This window comes from Camelus dromedarius, chromosome 16, assembly GCF_036321535.1.
Source record: "Camelus dromedarius isolate mCamDro1 chromosome 16, mCamDro1.pat, whole genome shotgun sequence".
Classification (NCBI taxonomy): domain Eukaryota; kingdom Metazoa; phylum Chordata; class Mammalia; order Artiodactyla; family Camelidae; genus Camelus; species Camelus dromedarius.
In genome coordinates, this window is record NC_087451.1 from 39,527,903 (window position 1) to 39,549,114 (window position 21,212).

At 40.4% G+C, this 21,212-nt stretch overlaps 2 protein-coding genes across 7 annotated transcripts in view; one reads left to right on the forward strand and one right to left on the reverse strand.

Annotated features, from left to right (window-relative positions):
* POLG2 (DNA polymerase gamma 2, accessory subunit) overlaps positions 1-21,085 on the forward strand; it is a 41,478-nt gene extending 20,393 nt beyond the window's left edge. For 2 of the 4 annotated variants that reach the window (XM_064495660.1, XM_064495658.1), the window contains 2 exons: positions 15,738-15,809; positions 20,967-21,085. In XM_064495660.1, coding sequence (XP_064351730.1) covers positions 15,738-15,809; positions 20,967-20,984 — 90 coding nt within the window. In that variant the 3' untranslated portion in view covers positions 20,985-21,085. Of the gene's footprint in view, positions 1-15,737; positions 15,810-20,966 lie in introns of those variants that run through there. The other 2 variants (XM_031468902.2, XM_064495659.1) reach the window with 2 other exon arrangements.
* On the reverse strand, positions 1,728-21,131 carry MILR1 (mast cell immunoglobulin like receptor 1). 3 transcript variants are annotated; one of them, XM_010983988.3, is made up of 9 exons: positions 20,936-21,131; positions 17,172-17,441; positions 13,839-14,123; positions 12,150-12,260; positions 6,793-6,882; positions 6,214-6,270; positions 6,018-6,086; positions 5,521-5,601; positions 1,728-5,178 (listed from the first exon to the last, which is right to left on the reverse strand). In XM_010983988.3, exons 1-8 carry the CDS (start codon positions 21,129-21,131, stop codon positions 5,549-5,551), a joined length of 1,131 nt encoding a protein of 376 aa, XP_010982290.2. In that variant the 3' UTR covers positions 1,728-5,178; positions 5,521-5,548. The 3 variants fall into 3 exon arrangements, with proteins under 3 accessions (XP_010982290.2, XP_031324764.1, XP_064351731.1); XM_031468904.2 differs by lacking the exon at positions 6,018-6,086; XM_064495661.1 differs by lacking the exons at positions 5,521-5,601; positions 6,018-6,086.
* Between the last annotated feature and the right edge of the window lie 81 nt (positions 21,132-21,212).

Below are 21,212 nucleotides of genomic sequence, written 5' to 3' on the forward strand. Positions count from 1 at the left end.
GGGTGTGGCTGTCAATGTCTTCCAGCAATTACATGCACTCGCGTAGGACCTGGAAAGTGGAAGGGAGTGGTACTTTTCACTGCAAAGCCAATGTCTGCGGTGACAGAGCTCCACACTCCACTGAGCTCCGGTTTCTGGGGGCAGCAGCTGTGGCAGAGGCAGCAACGATGACAGTAGCCACAGTAGTTCTCTGGTCTCCATATTGTAAGAAATGGAAAAGAGAATTTAGCAAGGTTGTGGGTACAAAGTCAACCGAGAAAAATGGTTGTGTTTCTACATATAAACAACATGAAGGAAAAATACAACTTACCATAGCATCAGAATATCAAGTACTTAGGACTAAATCTAACAAAAGATGTGCGAGATGTTTATGCAGAAAATGATAAACTGCTATTGAGAGAACTGAAGAAGGCATAAACAAATGTTGAGATACTTGTAGTTTGGAAAACTCAGTATTGTTAAAATGTTATTTCTCCTCAAATTGATCTACAAATTCAATACAATGTCAATCAAAATCACTACTGTGTTAATTTTTTTTTCTTTAAGACAATAACAAGCAGACTCTAAAATTTATATGGAAATGCAGAAGGTCAAGAGTAGCTAAGACATCCTCACAAAGAACAAGGTGGGAAAATCGCTCCTCCAGTTATCACAGTGTATTGGAAAGCTGAGTATGGTATTGACACAAGAGACAGATGAACAATGAAGCAGAATCCAAAGCCCAGAAAGAAACCCACATGGATATGAACATTTGATTTGTGACAAAGATGACACTACATTTTAGTCGGGAAAGGACAGTCTTTTCAGTAAATAGTGCTGGAGCAACGGGGTATATCCATTCAGGGGAGGGGAAGGAAATATGATGCCAATTTCACATCACAAACAATTCCAAATGGATGGAACCTGAAATTTGAAAATCAACTAAATAAGCCTTGAGTAGGTAGTAATGTAGGGTAATACTTGTGTGACCTCAAATTGAGAAAATATTTCTTCATGTGGACATATATACACAAAAAAACAATAATCATAAAGGAAAAGGCAGACACATTAAGTCCTTAAAATTTCATCAAAAGGTACCATTAAGAAAATGAAAAATCAAGGTACAGAGTAGGAGGACGACTATTAAAAAAATAAGAAAAAGTCAAAACAGCTCAGTAGAAAAACAGACTTGGTACCTCAAAATAAGCATTTCATAAAAGAAGAGATCCAAATGACCTATGAATATAGGAAAAGTTGCCTAGCCTTATTAGTCATCGGGAGATGCAAATTAAAATCCCAGTGCGATGCTACGAGATACCCACAAGAATGGTTAAACTAAAACCGCAGTGCCAGCGTTGGTGAAGATGTCAGGGAATGGGAACGTCCAACTGCTCATGGGAATAGAAAGGTGGTAAACCGACTTTAGAAGAAAAGATGGCATTATCTACTTGGACTGGAGATAAACGTCCCCCATTTCCCAGTACTTCTACTCCTATGTATAATCAACATAATTGCGTACACATGGGAACCAGGAGCTGCATTCGTAGCATAAGGGCATAGCTGCATTAATAGACCCAAGCTGACAACAACCCAAATGTCTGTCAGCTGTAGAATAGATATATTATAGTATATTCAGACACAGGAGTACTATTTAGCAAGGAAAAGACATGAATTACAACTAGATGCAGCAACAAGAATAAATCTCACAGATACAAGGTTGAGCAAAAAGAGCCAGACAGAAGAATAAATGCTATACAATTCCATTTATTTAAATTCAAAAACAGGCAAAACTTAAAGTGGTGCCTAGGAATGCATAGTTAGGTAATAAAACTATAAAGAAAAGTAAAGGTGTGATTCCCGTAAAAGAGGAGTTAAGCTGGGGAGATGGGGTTGTGATTGGGAAGAGCCATGCAGAAGGTTTCTGTGCTGCTGGCAATATTTCATCACTGGTGTTCACTTGATATAATTTATCAAGCTGTAGATAGATATTTGTGTGCATTTCCAGATAGTGTATGCTCTATTTCACAACAAAAAAAAAAATTTAAAGAATATGTGGATTTGTAAAAAAACCAAAGTGAAACTTCTAGACATAAAAAAAACCTAACTATTGAAACGAGAACTCATTAGATCCTCTTCCCATTCCTTTTCCTCTTCTTCCTCTTCTAAACAATTTAATCCAAAACCATGGGGCTGAATTTCTGTGCAGAGGGTAGCCACAGTAAGTCGAGGTGAGTGAGGACTACATGAGGATAAGTACACAAAGCACTTAACAGTACCTGGAACCTGGTATGTGCTCAGCCCATGGCAGTTACTACTTTTGTTGTTATAGTTGTTACAAAGGAAATGAGAGAGGGCATAGCAGCCACCAACCACATCCTCTGGGCCTCACCTGCATCTGAGGCCTCACTCACTTTGTGTTGACAGTTTCCTGCTTCAAGTGTACAACACATATCCAACATTTTCTGCCCGGGGCTTTTCAGTGCCCTGGGAGAGATGCCAGTGGAAGCCCACTTGGAATGCCCACATGCACAGCCTAGAAGTGGGGGAAGAAGGGGAGGGTATAGCTCAAGTGGTAGAGTGCATGCTTAGCATGCATGAGGTCCTGGGTTCAATTCCCAGTATCTCCATTAAATAAATAAATCTAATTACCTTCCCCCATGAAAAAAAAAAAGGGGGGGGTAAGCATTGCCTCCTTGGGCAGCCCTCAGCCAATGGGGGATGGAAGCTGAGGATAAATGCTTCTCACTATCAGTCCTCCAGTGGACAATTCTAGAGACATCTTTTCACTCCTCATATGGTGCCAGTAGGATCAAGCCCCCAGTTGCCCACCGCAGTGCCTAACTCAACCTTACACCCTTGACTGGCTTTTCCTCCAGTCCCTCATGCCTGTTCCCTCATGCCCCTTCTGTTCCACTGAAGGCCTTTTCTCAGGCTTTGCTTTCAAGGCTGGCTCAGGATAAGACAAAATATCAGAAGACCCTAGAAAGCAACCCTTGGAAATGGAATTACTTCCGGGATGAATGGCAACAAGGACTCTGTTGCTGGTGATAAAGAGCAGTGGAGATAACCCTTAGATGCCACTGATTCACAATTACTAAGACTTTCTCCTGCAGTGGGGCAGGGGGCAGGGGTAGATCATGAAACTCCAGGTTATGCAACAGTCCTAGCACTTGAAAGGCATGAGGCATGGTAATGATACGGATGGTGGAGTTGGTTGGCTTCTACTAACTGCTTTAGAAGATTTGCAAAGAGAAAATGAGAGGCTGTCGATTCAGGGCATGCTGTGAAACCCAGGGGCATTCTGGACTTCAAGACCTCAGAAGGTTTAATAGGATCAAATCCAGTTACTGGTGTTATAGTCAGTAATTTGCGAGCCCCTCCCCACCCCTTGCATTGGCTTCTTTCCCTCTGTTTCACTCTCCCTGAGCCCTCACTCCTGTTCCCTTGAATGACCTCTCATAGAAACCATTTGCACCCAATTCTTGCCTCAGGCTCTGCTTCAGGAAGACTCTCAGGTTAAGACATGAAGAAGCTAATGGTGGTCAAGTTGTTAAGTTTATGGCCCCAAAGACTTAAAGATTTCTAAGGAAAGCAGCCAGTTAGTATGACTCAGGGTAAGCACCATCATATTATGAATAGCTAGACTTTTTCAGTTCTTATTTTGTGCCCTGCCCTGTTCCAAGCCTTTTATCTTCACTACCTGAGTTAATTCTCACAGCAGCTCCATGGTGTAGATATTATTTCTCTCCCTCCTCCTCCTCCCCCACATCCCTTCAAATGAGGAAACTGAAGCCCAGAGAGTTTAAGTAACTTACCCAGAGTGACACAGTTAGTACAAGACTAAGCCTGGATTATGCTCAGTCTGACTCCAGAGCCCCTACACTCTTAGCCTCTGTGATATACCGATTTCCTCCAAATAAATGTATCAACAGAGAAAAGGGGGAAAATATGCTCACGAATGCTGCTTTATGACAACACATTCCTCAGATTCATCTGGACCTGTGTGTGCAGTATCCCTTCCCCCCGAAGATGCATTCCCATAGCTAGTGCTTCTGCAGTTCTTTGCTAGGATTTAAGTCCCAGTTCAACCACTTACCAGGCTGGGGGTGACCTTGTAAAATAAATTACCCCATCTGAGCCTAAGTTTCCTTACCTGTAAAAGCAAATTGATAATATTGGCCTTGTAGGATGTTACACAGAGTTAGTGTCTAATAGCTGAAAGCTATGATTTTTCTAGTCAGAGATCCATTGTTGGGAAGACGTAAGACAGGTTCAGGCAACCCCCCACAAGAAGAGCCAAGCAGAAAAATTTGGGCCAAGTTATTTTGTTTGTCTGGAACCCCAGAAATGCCTCCTGGTTTTTATTGGACTTTACTTATGACTCCTAGGTTGAGAGATTCAAACCAGAAATTATTTTGTCCCCTGTAGTAGGCTGAATGGTGGTTCCCCCAAAAGATAAGTTGTAACTCCTGGAACCTATGACTATCACCTTATTTGGAAAAAGGGTCTTTGCAGATGTAATGAAGTTAAGGATCTCAAAATGAGGTCACCCTGGATTATCTGCGTGGTTCCTAAATCTGCTGACCAGTGTCTTTATAAGAGAAAGGGAGAGGGAGAGAAGGCCATGTGAAGAAAAGGCAGAGATTGGAGTGATGCTGCCGCAAGCCAAGAAGCACCAGAAGCCACCAGAAACTGGAAGAGGCAAGCAAGACTTCTCCCCCAGAGCCTTCAGAGGGAGCACAGCCCTGCTGACACCTTGGTTTTAGATTTCTGGCCTCTGGAACTATGAGAAAATAAATTTCTGTTGTAAGCCACCATTTTGTGGTAATTTATTACAACAGTCCCAGGAAACGAACCCATTCTCTTTATTCCCACAACTCAACCCTGGGCTGTCCTCTGTCCACAGAACACTGATGGGAAATGCATCACATGAAGGCACACCTTTGACAATGAGCTAAATCTTGAGGACTGAGAACGTCCACGGAAATCAATATACATATTTTTGCAGGCTTCCAACAGCTGAGAGCAAATTTTAATGGCAGTGGATAATAAATGTGTACTCGTTGAATAATCTTGCCTTCCTCCATGGTGAGTACAGGTGCTGTTTTTTTCAGATGCTTTTTGAAGATCACCAGTTTTTGCTTTAGAATTTAGACATGGTTTTTGCTTTGTGTGTTTCCTTCTAAATCTTCAGTGGACCTGGGGATGGGGGAACCAAAAGATGATCATTGTAATGCTTCCCGGATGCATTTGTGAAGAGCACAGTGGTCTAACAATGATTCTTTACTAAATGATGTGGGAGCGGGGAAAATGGTTCATGCCTAAAAATAGCAAAAGCATTTAAAACCTGTCATCAGTCATGATTGCACCGGACAAAACTGTTGTCTGATGACAGCGTTGGATGTACCTGAATGAGCCAAAGGAACAGTGTTTAAACGTGAAAAACAGTAAGTCACTTTCAGTAACCAGGCGAAACATTTTAAAGTGTCAAACAAGTTTACTTTTTCTTTATGTAAATCAGCTTTATGAAAAGCATCTTACCCTGAGTTGTAGTTTGTATCTTTAAATCTCAGAAAATGAGTTCAGAATAGACATATCTAGTTTTACAGTCATTACAGGCTTCTGAAATGTAAAAGACAAAATAATTCAGTAAACTTAGGATACATATCCACAGAAGCTCTTAAAAAATTCTATTTTAGTAGCTGATAGTTGGGCCTGACAGAACCAAGCATTAACTGGTTTTTTTTCCTGGACTATATTCAATAATTTATTCTTGAAAATGGTTTAGAAGTGCACCTACATCCTCCTCTCTGGATTTTTTATATGATACTCTCCCCACCACACCCTTCCTTCCTCCCCACCCACTCATCTGATGAAATGTGTTAGGAGCCATGGTACTGGTTGCTATTGGTTTCTTGGGGTGTGCATATTGTCCCCAACCACCCCAACCTTGGGTTCCTAAAGCCTGGGAGTATGGTGGCCTCACAGAGACCACTGTCCCATTTTGATAGCATCTCTTATCCCAAACTGTGGCTCACCCTGATCTCTTGGTGCCACCTGCCTGAACACAGGGGTGACATAATGTATCTCCTGGGAGTGTCCAGTCCCTGGGTAAAAGACAAGAAACAGAGTTCTTGGGCCTATAATCCAAATCTCTGATCACTTGAAGGCAGTGGCTTAGCCAGCTACCCTCACAATGGCCTGTAGCCTCTGGACTTTGCAGAGAGGACTTACCATCTTCGGCTATGGGAACAGATTGCTTTGGTTCTAAGCCAGGCACAGATTCCTCACCTGTAAAATGGGAATGGTATAAATTGGGATTAGTGGTGTTTGCACCAGACAGGGCAGATAAGTTGCTTAGCACTGTGCCTGGTACATGGCCAGCGCTCAGTCAACACTGGCTGGGATTGTTCTCATTGTTGGCCAATGCCCTGGGTCTGTTTACCATAAAGCAGCAAATGATGCCAGCTTTAAGAGGTGATCATAAAAGAAATTAGAACACAGTGTGGATCATTCTGAACTGATAGAAAAAAAATCTCCCAAGATATGTAATTAAGTGAAAAAATCACGGTGTAGAATGGCATATCTATGACATGCTACCATTACTACCATTTATTTAGATGCTAACAAACACATGAAATGTCTGTAGAAGGATTTAAAAAACTGTTGCCCTTGGAAAGTGGGATTGGCAGTCAGGGGTGGGAGGGAAGCACTATACTCTGCTTCTTCAATTTTTTTACCCATATGTCTGTATGACCTTTAAAGAAAAAGAAAAACCTAAACCAACCAAAATACTCCAAAAAGTTCTCTCACCTGCTTGGTTTTCACAGATATTTGCGTATATTCCAATTTCCATGGGTCTATTTCCGTAGTCTCTGGGTACATTGTCTTTCATAGCTTTTCCTACATAAATTGATGGAGAGTTATTAAATTAAACCAATTCAGCCACATTTTTTTCTCATCTCCTCTGCCAAGAAGCAGAATTCCCCAAAGATCTGAAAGAAAGAATGACCTGCTCCAGTGGCCTAAGCTATTGCCTGTTGAAAGAGAAACATAGGCTCAGCAAAGAGTCAATGTCATCTGCTTCTCTAAGGCAGGAGCCCTTCTGATTTATTTTCCCAGCGCTGCACATGACACCCTTTGCCTATCAGATTATGCTTGAGATGGTCAGAGACACATTTTCTTTCCTTTGCTGAAAAGAATAACCTATAAAAAAAAGCTGTGTATATCTGCAAGAGGTAGTAAATTACCCAGCTGAGTTCTGTTTAGCCCTGGCCAGTACTTAAGAATGTTAATTTCACTTTTTGTATGACCCCAGGCTTTATGTAGGAAGAGGAGACAGGTCTTAAAAATGTATGAGATGCCATACATTTAAGATTGAAATCATATCATACATCTTTTCCGACCACAGCAGTATAAGACTAGAAATCAACTGCAAGAAAAAAACTGGAAGAAAAAAACACAACAAACACATGGAGGCTAAACAATATGCTACTAAACAATCAATAAGTTACTGAAGACATTAAAGAGGAAATAAATACCTGGAGACACATGAAAATGGAAGCACAATGATCCAAAATCTAAGGGGCTCAGGAAAAGCAGTTCTAAGAGGGAATTTGCAATACAAGACTACCTCAGGAAATAAGGAAAATCTCAAATACACAACCTAATCTTACATCTAAAGGAACTAGAAGAAAAAGAACAAACAAAACCCAAAGTTAGTGGAAAGGAAAGGAATAATAAAGATCAGAGCAGAAATAAGTGAAATAGAGACAAAAAGTAAACAATATAAAAGGTCAATGGAACTAAGAGATGGTTCTATGAAAAGCCAAACAAAATTAATAAACCTTTAGCTAGATTCAACAAGAAAAAAGAAGGCTCAAATAAAATCAGAAAAGAAAAAGAAGTTACAACTGGACACCACAGAAATACGAAGGATCATTAAGAGATTACTACAAACAATTATATGCCAATAAAATAGACAATGTAGAAGAAATGGATAAATTCCTAAAGATGTACAATCTCCCAAGACTGAATCAAGAAGAAATAGAAAATATGAACAGACCAATTACCATTCAATATGAAATTGAGTCAGTAATCAAAAAACTCCCAACAAAAGTCCAGGACCAGATGGCTTCACAGGTGAATTCTACAAAACACTGAAGAGGAAGGAATGCTTCCAAACTCATTCTTCGAGGCCAGCATCACCCTGATATCAAAACCAGGTAAAGAAACCACAGAAAAAAGAAAATTACAGGCAAATATCACTGATGAACATAGATGCAAAAACCCTCAACAAAATGTTAGCAAACCAAATTCAACAATACATTAAAAGGATCATACACCATGATCAAATGAGATTTATCCTAGGGATGCAAGGATGATTCAGTATCCACAAATCAATCAATGTGATAACACCACATTAACAAGTTGAATAAAAATCATAAGATCATCTCAATAGATGCAAAAAAAGCTTTTGACAAAATTCAGCATCCGTTTATAATAAAAAAACTCTCAACAATGTGGGTATAGAAGGAACATACCTCAACATAATAAAGGCCACATATAACAAGCCCATGGCTAACATCATACTCAATGGTGAAAAGGAGAAAGCATTTCCTTTAAAATCAGGAACGAGACAAGGATGCTCACTCTCACCACTTTTATTCAGCATAGTATTGGGAGTCCTAGTCACAGCAATCAGACAAGAAGAAAAAAGGAATCCAAATTGGAACGAAAAATATAAAACTTGTCACTGTTTGCAGATGACATGATACTATATATAGAAAATCCTAAAAACACCACCTAAAGACTATTAGAACTAATAAATGAATTCAGTAAAGTTTCAGGATACAAAATTAATATGCAGAAATCTGTTGCATTTCTATACACCAATAATGAACTGTCAGAAAGAGAAATGAAGAAAATGATCCCATTTGCAGTTGCACCAAAAAGAATAAAATACCTAGGAATAAATCTAACCAAGGAGGTAAAAGAACTGTACTTAGAAAACTATAAGACACTAGTGAAAGAAATTGAAGATGACACAAACAAATGGAAAGATATATCATATTCATGGATTGGAAGAATTAATACTGTTAAAATGACCATATGCCCCAAGGTAATCCACAAGTTCAGTGCAATCTCTGTCAAATTATCAGTGGGATTTTTCACAGAATTAGGACAAATAATTCTACATTTTATATGGAAACACAAAAGAACTTGAATAGCCAAAACAATCCTGAGAAAGAAGAACAAAGCTGGAGGTATCATGCTCCCTCATTTCTAACTATACTACAAAGCTACAGTAATCAACACAGTATGGTACTGGCACAAAAACAGACACATAGATCAATGCAACAGGATAGAGGGCCCAGAAATGAGTCCACACTTCTCTGGTCAATTAATCTACAACAAAAGAGATAAGAATATATGATGGGGAAAAGACAGTCTCGTCAATAAATGGTGTTGGGAAAACTGGACATGTGCAGAATCAAACTGAACTACTTTCTCATACCATCCACAAAAATAAACTCAAAATGGATTTAAGACCTAAATGTAAGATCGGAAACCATAGAACACCTAAAAGAAAAATAGGAGTATGCTCCTTGACAGTGGTGTTAAGGGAAACAAAAGCAAAAATAAACAAATGGAACTACATCAAACTTGCACAGTGAAGGAAACCATCAACAAAACAAAAGGCAGCCTACTGAATGGGATAAGATATTTACAAATGATATGCCTGGTAAGGGATTAATATCCAAAATGTACAAAGAAACTTATGCAACTGAACATCAAAAAAAAAAAAAAAACACCCAATTAAAAAACAGGCAGAGGACCTGTATAGACATTTTCTAAATAAGACACACAGATGGCCAACAGGCACATGAAAAGATGCTCAACATCACTAATCATCAGGGAAATACAAATCAAAACCACAATGAGATATCTCCTCACACCAGTCAGAATGGTTACCATCAAAAAGATAAGAAATAGCAAGTGCTGGCAAGGATGTGGAGGAAAGGAAACTCTCGTGCACTGTTGGTGGGAGTGTAAATCGATGCTTCCAACTGTGTAATACAGTATGGAGGTTCCTCAAAAAAATTAAAAATATAATCCAGCAATTCCACTTCTGGGTATTTTTCTGAAGAAAACAAAAACACTAATTAAAAAAGATATATGCACACCTATGTTCATTGCAGCATTATTTACAACAGCCAAGCTATGGAAGCAATGAAAGTGTCCATCAACAGATGAATAAAGAAGATGTGATATCTGTATACAATGGAATACTATTCAGCCATAAAAAAGAATGAAATATTGCCATTTCCAGCAACATGCATGGACCTAGAGGGTATTATGCTAAGTGAAATAAATCAGACAGAAAAAGATAAGCACCATGTGATTTCGTTTATATGTAGACTCTGAAAAAGAAAACAAATGAACAAACATAAAACAGAAACAGATTCATAGATAACAGAGAGCAAGCCAGTGGTTGCCAGAGAGGAGGGGAATGGGTCTGAGGCAAGTGAAATAGGTGAGGGAGATTAAGAGATACAAACCTCAAGTTACAAAATAAATGAGTCACAGGGATGAAATGTACAGCCTGGGGAAGATAGTCAATAATACTGTAATATCTTTGTATGGTGACAGATGATAACTAGACTTATGGTGGTCACTTTGTAATAGAAATTTGAAGCACTGTTGTGCACCTTGAACTAACATAGTGTTGTAAGTTAATTTCATTTAAAAAATGCTTTATGTTACAAAAAGAAGTTTTAATGTATAAGATGTATACATTTTGACATCTATTTTTAGGTTTTCTGTCAATTGAGTCCCTGCCTTCTCTGAATTAGGACCCTCTAGAGATGGAAGAAGACCAAGAGCTGAACATTTATCACTTAGTTCTCTCCCCAGTTCTGACAGTATCTCCCCCATAGCCCCATTCTAGAGGTCAGAACGCTAAGGCTCAAGCAGGGAAAGGAGCCCCCTTGGCTCATGCCCCTTGGCTCGCTGGCAGGTGCCGGTGCTGAGACCCCAGCTGTCTTTTGTGCAGACCTCAATATTCCTCCATACTTGTGTGCCAAATGTAAAGGCCACTTTGAAATCTTAACTAGGGGTCGTAAGATGTGAATTGTGAAAAGTAGTAAATGGGACTTAATGCAGCACTTAAGGCGGGGCAGAAAGGAATGAAGCTCTTGTCTCTCTTCATGTACTGAGCTTCCCCCCAAGTGGCAGACCCAGTGAGGACGCTAAAAAATACAAAGCAAAGTTCTGGCCATCAGGACACATGCAGGCTTCGTGCAAAATGAAACTGTGGGGCCTCTTGTTAAAAAATTATTGAGATTTGTACACCCACGTTCAAAGCAGTACTAGTCACAATAGCCAAAAAGCGGAAGCAACCCGAGTCCATTGATGGATGAATGGATAAATAAAGTGTGTGTGTATATACATCCATATGTGTGTGTATGAATGTGTACGTGTATAATGGAATATTATTCAGCTTTAAAAATGAAGGAAATTCTGACATATATACAACACTGATGAATCTTGAGGACATTGTGCTAAGTGAAATAAGCCAGTTACAAAAGGACAAATACTATATGATTCCATTTATTATGAGATTTCTAAAGTAGTCAAGTTCATGGAAAGTAGAATGGTAGCTGCCAGGGACTGAGAGGAGGGAGAAATGGATGGGGAGTTACTGTTGAACGGGTACAGAGTTTCAGTTTTGCAAGATGAAAAGAAATGGACGGATGGCAATGGTTGCACAAACTACGAATGTACTTAATGCCACTGAACTGTATATCTAGCAGTGGCTACAATGGTAAATTTTAGTGTTGTGCATATTTTACCATGTTTAAAAAAATAATTTTTTAAAAAGTGAAAAACATGTGCTAAGAATTTCAAAACAGCAACAGAACATTAAACCCTCTCCCTAGCATGGAGCCCTGTGTGACTGCACAGGTCACACACCCACGAACAATCTCAATAAGGAAGCCTTCACCAGAGAAAAGAGAACTAGGCTATAAGTAAACCAGCCAGAGGAAGTCCTTCACTACCTTCTCCTTTTGCCTCTTTTCATTTTCTTAACATCTCATTTCTAATTCCCTTTTCTGTCCGTATCCAAAACGCAGGGGAAAGAGTGGAAAAGCTCCCATGACACTTACTTGCTTTGTACTTTGGTAGCATCCACAATGCCAGGATTAGGATTATTACCATTAGCACCAGTAGTAACCCCGGAAGCAGTAGCTGCAGGCAGAGAGGACAGCTGTCTCCACCTAGAAGAAGACAGCATTCACTGGTCACTGCATAGCTTTCTTTTCCAACGACATTCAACTGTGAAATGTCCTGGAAAGGGCAATCACCACCGTCTCCCACATGAACCAGCATATCGTGCACCCCGGGTCCCTGTTCTGCTGTGGAGACCTGCAACTCTTGATGAGAATTTCTTAAGGCAAGAAGGTCCACAGGGGTCACATGTGAGGAAGAGAAAAGCAGCACAGCACTTAGCAGACGGATTACTGGCTATGTTGTTAGGGTCATAAGCCTCAGAACAGCCTGGCCATTTATTGGGTAAAACCTTTAATCATCTTGGCATGATTTATGTCACTCAAACAGCTACTACTTGTTGAGTATTAACTATATGCAGACATTGTGTTAAGCACCTTACAGGCATTGCCTTATTTATCTCATTGGTATTACTCCCATTTTATAATTAAGTAGAGTAATCAGAGAGGTTAAGTGACTTTCCTAAGGTCACACAGCTAGTGAATGGAAGGGCTGTGATTTGTAGTCAAAAGCCTGACTCTGGAGCCTGACTCCAACAGGCCACCTCACTTGTTAGAACTTACTGAACTCCCAGGTGTGGGCTCTGTTCTTCTGAGGATGAGGCCAGGTGAAGTGTTCAATGCCGAAGCATACCTATTACCCTTGTTTACCTAATTTTTGTTCTTTCTCCTTTCTTGACCCAATGTCCCTTCATAAGACTGGTTTAAATCAAGAATTCTCAGACTCCTCATAAATTCTATGCTGCAAGATGGCATTACAGAGAGAGCCAGCCCCAGCCCCGGCCTCCCCACTTCCCACCCAGGCTCTGACCTGTACCCTAAGGGGTCCCACGTACATGTGGACCCCCCACCAGCCTGCATGGCCAAATGCCGCCCCTCAACCCCCTCCAACAGTGGTCCCTCACTGTGGTCCACCCTTGGGAGGATGAGCTGGGAAAGAGACTTGTGCAGGCCCTGGAAGTTTGGTTCTGATCTGATTGGTAGGGAATTGGGGTCTAGGTACCCAGAGTGAGACACAGAAAAGTGGGGACATAGGGTCCAGGTGGGCACATCCCCATGGCTTCTGGGAAGATTATGGGAAGGCACATGGCTAAGACGCACCAGAGTAGTGTCTCCCAAAATCCAAGGCTGGGCACCCTTCTTGCCACCAAGCTAAGGACGCACTGGAAGCCTAGACTTACTAAGCATTTACAATGGGGCAATAAATAGCCAAGTGGGTGGGTACAGGTGTTAGAAATCAATAAAAAATGATTAAAAAAAAAAAAAAGCAAAAAACATCAAGACCCAGTAGCTTCACGAGAGATGCAAAGTCTAATGTGACTGCTTAGAACTTGTGCAGGGGAAAGTCAAGGCAGGAAGTCTTAGTACGAGGTCCCTTCCTGCCCCAACTTCGAGGCTTTTCTATGGTTCCTTTACGGCAGAAAGCAACCCCATCAGAGCATGTGGACCCTACAGAAGGAAAGGCACTTAGAAGCAGGTGGGTAAAGTGGAAAGTGGGTGGGCAGAGAAGTAGCTGCAGTTTCTGGAAGCAAATCCAGACCCTGTTGAAAGAGTTCAGGTAGCTCTTACCTGTTGAGGGTATGGTGACAGGTTGACTGTATTTCGCATGGTCAGGCAATGTGTTTTTAGCTTCACACTTATACTCTTTCCCTTCTCCACTGTTATTGTTGGTTAAGTTAAATTCGGCAGGCTCCCTTACATCCTTGGAAATAGCTGGTGATATGGTGATGTTTTTTTCAAAGAAAGTATAATTGATGGGCAGAGAGCCATTGAATGAGATGCATCGCAGCATTATATATTGATCTGTTTTTGTTTGAATGACACTAATGTTCAGTACTGGTGCAGTCACTGGGTCTAGAAAAATGAAAACGTATGTTTAATGGATAAGCAGATTGGGTTCACTCACTCAGTCCACAAACATGGATGGACCCCCTACTCTATTTGGCTGTTGACCCAAAGATGGGTGACACCCCTCTGGAGAAGTCAAGAAGCTCACAGGAAGCTCCACTGGGGAAGATCAATGGGTATGTGGTTAACCCCATGCAGTGTGGCATGAGCCAGGTTCTGAGAAAGCCAGAAGGTTGAGGGCATCTCTCTGCTTTGAGGAATCAGAGCACAAACTTGCCTTTCATCAGAATTCACAATTTGTTTATGGTTGACAGTAAGTATAATTTTGTCAAAGGTCTCGTTCTAAGTATGTAGTTGAGAGGTGCTTTTGTTCCCAATAATTATAGAATTACAGTGTTTTTTTAATCAAAGAAATCTAAAAATATTATCTTTTCTAACAGTAGTCATTTATAGAATTCAGCTGTGCAACTATCTTCCACTTCCTCCCCAAAGTAGGAAGTAACACTGATGAATAGATTCAAGGGAAATTCTTGACCAGAAGTGAGTGGGCTTGGTAGGCTCTGTCAGATCATACCCTACTTCATGGGAGAATCCAGCAAATAATTTATTTTCTAATTCATTAATAAAACAGTATTCCAGGAAAAGAAGGATAATTGTTGAGTATCCGTCAGGTGTTGCGGTCCCTACTCAGATTATCTCATTTCACTTCACAGCAGGACTACAAGGTCAACAGCATCATTCCCATTCCACAGATGAGCCAACTGTGATTCAGAGAGGCCACACCACTAGTCAACGGCAGTGCCAGGGCCAACTCCCAAGCAGATGCTTTTGTTTTTAACAACATCAGTTTGGCATAGAAACAGTGAAATATGGGGGCCATAATATAAGTTAAATCAAAGAAAATAATTTAGAGTCCTCTTGCTTCATCCCGCCCCTGAGCAGGAATCCCTGTGGCAACATCCTTAACAGAGTGGTACCCAGTGTTGATGGCCTCAGAGAGCAACTTTGTTTGGGAACAGCACCAATAGGATGGTCTTCCTATGGAACTGAAATCTAGCTCCTGTAATTTTCAGCAAGGATGAACTGAAACATTCACGAGGAGCAGAGAGCATGGACTTCTCTCTGAGATAAGATGATTCAAACTAGAACAAGAATTGATGTGTAAGGTGACTGGAAAGATGTAAACTTCCCTGAGAGTTTGTAAAAGGCCTGGTAAAGGGCATCACAGTATCACGGTGATCAAGGGAAGGGAGTTGTAACTCAATAAATTAGTATATTTTTTAAACTTCAGGGAGTTCTTTAAGGCTCATTCAGTTGCCACTTTCCCCATAACACTTTTCCTAAATCCTCCAGGCAGATTCTCCCTCCTTCTCTGCCTCCTCCTGCACTTGGTGCCATCCTCATATTATTTTTTCTGCCTCTTATAAATGATGCACTTGGAGGGCTCCTGGTCACCTCAAATGTAATCTGTTTGAAACTGAACTCTAGTTAATCTGCAATCAGTAGGCAGATAAACATATATGAAAATCCTATTCTTTGTTAAAGTGTTTTCATTTACTCAGTCATTCATTCCTTTTTTAAATTATTAAAGTATAGTTGATTTCCCATGTTGTGTTTCAGGTGTACAGCAAAGTGATTCTTTTCCATTACAAGTTCTTACAAGATACAGAATACAGTTCCCTGGGCTATACAGTAGGTCCTTGTTGTTTATCTATTTTTATATATAATAGTTTGTATATGTTAATCCCAAACTCCTAATTTACCCCTCCCCCCTTTTCCCCTTTGGTAACCATAAGTCTGTGTTCTATGTTTGTGAGTCTATTTCTGAAGACTTGGGTTTTTTTTAATCAATTGATTTAAGGCTTCAGCCTCACACAGGAAGCTAGTGGTACACAGGTTCCCCAATGCCCAATCTGTTGCTCTTCCTGCCATATCAGGCTGCCCAGTCCAGCAGGAACCTGACCACCGGAGAATATTATCAGCTAGGGTACGGCTCTCCCATAACCCACTACATCCCAGACCGTTGTGTATGGTCTTCTTCTTCTCACATTTCTTTTACAATTATGGCTTCTATTCAGATTGTGGTCAAATTTGTCCGAAGGTGGTTGGTTCTAATCCAGAGCCCATGGTATCCCTTAAAGTCCTATGCAGAAATTTACATCTGTAGTCTCATGAGCACTTCTCAGGGCAAGTATCTATTGCTATCATTAGATTATTACAGTGGTTATAACCTAAAAAGCTGAGAACGGTTGACCTAGAGCAGAGGTATCCAATAGAATTTTCTGCAGTGATGGAAATGTTCCCTGTCTGTATTGTCTGATACAGCAACCACCAGACACTGTGGCTATTGAAATGCGACTAATGAGACTGAGGAACTGAATTTTTAATTTCATCTAATTTTAATTAACTTGAATTTAAGTTTAAATAACAACATGTGGCTAGTGGCTGCTGTACTGGAGAGTACAGATCCAGAGAATCACTCAAAAGATTTGATCAGTTAGCCAGGGCTCCCACATTTAGAAAACTCCAGCTACAATGTCACCTTATCAAAGTCACCTTCATGGGTGAGGCCAATGATGCTAGGTTGTGAGAGCCTTGGGGTGGGAAGATGGGAGAGAAAAATACAAAAATAATAAAATGTGGTTGGGTGGGAAGAGTGCTGGCCGATGGCCACTGCAAAGGGAGGGAGGTGGGAAGGGGCTTTGAAGACCCTTGCCATCGGGTCCAATGTTGATTCTAAGACTTCTTATTTGAATCATTAGAGAAAAAGTCATTTTTGCCTACACAATGAAAATCCTAGAAAAGATCTCAACAATTTCCCAAATTGTTGATACAAGACTTTTTGTCTTAGGCAATCAGCCTATTATTTATTATTGGAAATAGCCAAAAATCTTTGGGAGAGAAAGTGAAATGGAACTATTAAGAAATAATATCTCAGTGACACACTCTCCAGCCTCTTGAGTGACTGTTAGCAAGCAGATCAGAGAGAGCATCCTGGGACAGGAAAGAATCCCCCAAATCGCAGGCCCCCCGAGTAACAAGCACTCTACTTACCAACAAATACGAAGTTGAACTCACGACTGTATTTGAAACAGTTAGAAACTTGGGCTTTGCACTTGTAGGGGCCCAAATCCTGGGCATCTGAGATCCTCAGGTTTAAAGTCATGGGTTCACCTTTTCTATCCTGGATTTCCAGGTGTTTCTCACCCCGAAACAAAGAATAGGTGATCTGTCGTGATGTGTTCTCGCTGAAACAAGAGAGAGATACATTCTGACCCCTCACGACTGTACTCATTTTTGAGTGCAAATTTGGAGAAGGGAATTCTGGAAAACAAAATAACACAAAGAAAGTCCTTGTTAACATCCATTGATAGTAACTCAGTGGTTGTCCAGCCACATTTTGTGGGTCATGGTTGTGGAGACCCTCTGTTCCTGGCAAAGCTTCCACAGATGGGGAGCGGAGGGTGTTCAGCAGGCTGAACAATGCGTGAGGAAAACTTAGGACCTAGAGAGACCCCCCCGGTGAGAGATGGGTGGCCTTATCAAGCTCCTTTGCGCTGGCTAGGAACTGGCTGCCACTCATAGCTAGACACCAGTTGCAGACAAGGCCACTCTGTGAGCATGTTGGATTGAGACAAAAACAAGTTGACTCCATAATCACGTCTGAACACAGATGACGACATGAACATAGTCCAGACACAAAAATGGCCCAATCTTCCTCTAAACTAGTCCATAGGAGTGACTGCTGCTTCTTTATCAGTCACAGCTTTTGCCTTGCGCTGCTCTTATCTTTTAGGTAAGAATTACTGATACCCAACCATAGTGTTAATATCTACCTCCTGAAAGAATCCAATTCAGAGTAAAGCCTGCTGCTTTGACTCTTCCTAACATCACCTTACACAAGTCCAAATCTTACCGGAAGACCTTTCCATCACCCTCTTGCTGAGACATCCCACGGTTCTCATGCATGGTATGCAATTTCTCTCAAAACCCAGCTTTGTTCAACTACGTGTGTGTCCCTGGTGATCTTTGGCTGAAGGACATAATAGTTTGTACCTCTAAAAGATCAGGGTTCTTCAGTAAACAATACCATTATGACACCTAAAAATTAACAATATTTTTAAAATATCATCAGATAATCTAGTTAGTGTTCAAATTTCCCCAGTTGTCTGATTTTTCTTGTAGGATCCAGAATGGTCCATTGTAGTTAGCTGATATGTTTCTTACATCTTTTTTCACTGATAGACTTTTCCATCTCTTTTTCCCCCCCTGCAGTTTATTTGTTGAAAATAGCAAGTTTGTTCTGTAGTGTTTTCCATGGTTTAGATTTTATTGATCACATTTCCATGGTGTCCATGTTTTCTGTTCAGAGGCTTGATGAAATTCAGATTAGCTTTTTTTTTTTTTAGCAAGAAAGCATCATAGGCAGTAGCGTGTCCTTCCATGAGGAGCCACATTGTGTCTGATTATCTCTCTTTTTGTTTGTTAGCAGGCTTTGACAGTATTCAGCCAGAAGCATTATTTCATTAGAGGTTGCAAAATGGTGATACACTAATTGCATGATTCCTTCTTCATTTGTTATCCAAAATTATCTGAAGAGAAACCCCATTGTCAACTCTTTGGTTACTCCACGGTAGAGTTTGCATAGAAAAGGCAGGATAGATGCTTGATTCTCTCCCATTGTTGACCAATTTTGAAAATAATGGTTTCCTAGCACCTTATAACAGTGAGGTATTTTTCTTTTATTGTTGTTAATTTTTGTTTAAGAATCATCATGAACTCATATATTTAAACATATTTGATCCATTGCAAGTGTTTTATTCTTATTGTCTCATTTTTTGGCTATAGGGAAACTGGCTCCTGTGTCTTTTTGCCACAATCCCAATACTCTGATCACTTGTGTGCTTGTATTTCACTATTTAAAAATGTTAAGGGAAGAAATAACCCTCATCAGAATATCTAATGTAAAAAAATAAAATTATAAAGAGGGGAGGGTATAGCTCAGTAGTAGAGCACGACGCGCTTAGCATGCACGAGGTCCTGGGGTCCATCCCCAGTGCCTCCATTAAATAAATAAACCTAATTACCTTCCCCCCAAAATAAAAATTAATTAATTAATTAAAAATAAAATTATAAAAGAATTAAGAGGACTATAAGGAAATGTTTTCATATCACCTGCTTGGAAAAGGTCTTCCAAGCAAGGCACACAAAATAGGAGCCATAAAGAAAAGACTGAAAAAATTAGCTATCTTAAAACTTTAAAGTTCTCTATGGCAAAATTAAGACAAGTGACAGCCTAGAAGAAAATACTTAAAACATAAAAGCATAGGATTCTTTTTATATACGTAAGCCAACAGCAGATTAATAACTAAACAAAACACAATCAAATAAATGGGCAAATAATATGAATAGATAATTCCCAGAAGAAGAAACAATGCTGGGGCTGAGGGATGGCTTGAGTGGAGGAGGGGTTGAGGCTCCTCAAAAATGCCACCAACCTCCCTCCTACTCTTTGATCTGGACAATTGATGTTTTCTCAGCCTTATGTAAGCTCAATGTCAAGATAAGATCTCCCCTCTCTTTCCAACCAGATAGCGATCCCTAAATGTCCTTTATATGAGAGTGCTGGAGATTTCATGGTCAATAAATATGAAAAAGATGCGCAGCTTTATGAGTTATAAGGCAACCACCAATTAAAACACTGAGGTGTTATTTTGTGCTCATCAGATTGACACAAATTCAAAAACTAATTGTATCCATGTTAGAGAGAGGGTGGGAAACACACTCATCCATCTGTGCGGTCACTGGCGCAGCATGCTGGGAAGGCACCTGAGCAGTACCTGTAACAATTCAAATGGACATGCCCTTGGACCCAGCAATTTCACTTCTAGGATTTTATCCTACAGAAATGCTCTCACGCTCATGTGTCCACAAAGCATGTTTCATACAAGGATGTTTACCGCACTACTGTTTCTATTACAAAGAATAAAAATGGAGCAACTAATAAGGGGATGGTTCAGTGAATTATGGCTGAGTTCCATTATGAAATACCATGCAGCTGTTGAAAAGAAGAACTAAATCTATATTTTCCTCCTAGAAAGATGTCTGAGATACATTGCTAATTTAGAAAAAGGACAGGTCACAGAAGAGTTTGTTTACTATGATACCAAAACGAAAAGGACTGTTAATAGTGGTTGCTTCTGGAAGTGAAGAGGGGCAAGGGACTGGGGGGTGGGAATATAACAGAACTTTTGTTATTTTATAGTAACAACGACCTAGGCTGGCAGTCACTGATGGTTCACCATTCATCAGGTGCTTGTCTCAGTCCTGACAACCACCCTCCCAGGGAGACGCTTTTATTATCCCCACTTCACAGAGGATAGAAATTAAGCATAAAGGGGTTTCCTCAAGTGCCCAGGCTGCCAGCTAGAAAATGGTAGAACCAACGTTAGGACCCCAACAGGCTAGCTCTATGAAGATAAACTGCCTCCCAGCATATATTTCTAATGTTGCTTGAATTATTTTACAATGATTGTGTGTTTATTTTCTAATTTAAAAAACAACAACAGAGAAAGAACCACTTCATTGTAAAAAACAATCTCAGTATTTTGTCTCTGAGTCTCAGGAAAAATTTTCCAACCCTCTCCCTAAAAATCACTTCATTTTAAACAGTAGGTAATGGAAAAGACTTTCCTCTTTGGTTGTTCATCTCAAAGCATAGAAAAACCTGTTCACGAATGCTTGTGTTTACAGCCAGCCATCTCTCACCCTTTCTGTGAAAACAGCTTTAGTATGAGAGGGAAGTAAACCAAACTTACCATTTGTTTTTCTCATTCTCTTGCAATCCAGTGCTGCTTTTTGAACTGAAAGGGAGAAGAGGAACACGAGAAAACTTTTTTTCCACATGGCGTTTTGATTTGGAGATTCAAGCCTCAAAACGGTAAGTGAGCCTTGTATGTGACACAAGGGAAAAAAAATGACTCCAAAGAACAGTTTGTTCAAGAGGCCACACATTCTCCTGAGTGATGTCGGGGAGGAGGGCAAAGCGGGCGGGGTGGCAACCGGGCGGTGCGTCGCTCAGAGAACTTCCTCCTT

Bases quoted from the DNA above. Each gene is read 5' to 3' on its own strand.
- MILR1 (XM_010983988.3), bottom strand. From the start codon at position 21,131: ATGTGTGGCCTCTTGAACAAACTGTTCTTTGGAGTCATTTTTTTTCCC. The intron at 17,442-20,935 runs GTAAGTTTGGTT...TTTGTTTTCCAG, and splicing joins GAGAATGAGAAAAACAAATG to AATTCCCTTCTCCAAATTTG. The intron at 14,124-17,171 runs GTAAGTAGAGTG...TCATTTTTCTAG, and splicing joins GTTCAACTTCGTATTTGTTG to ACCCAGTGACTGCACCAGTA.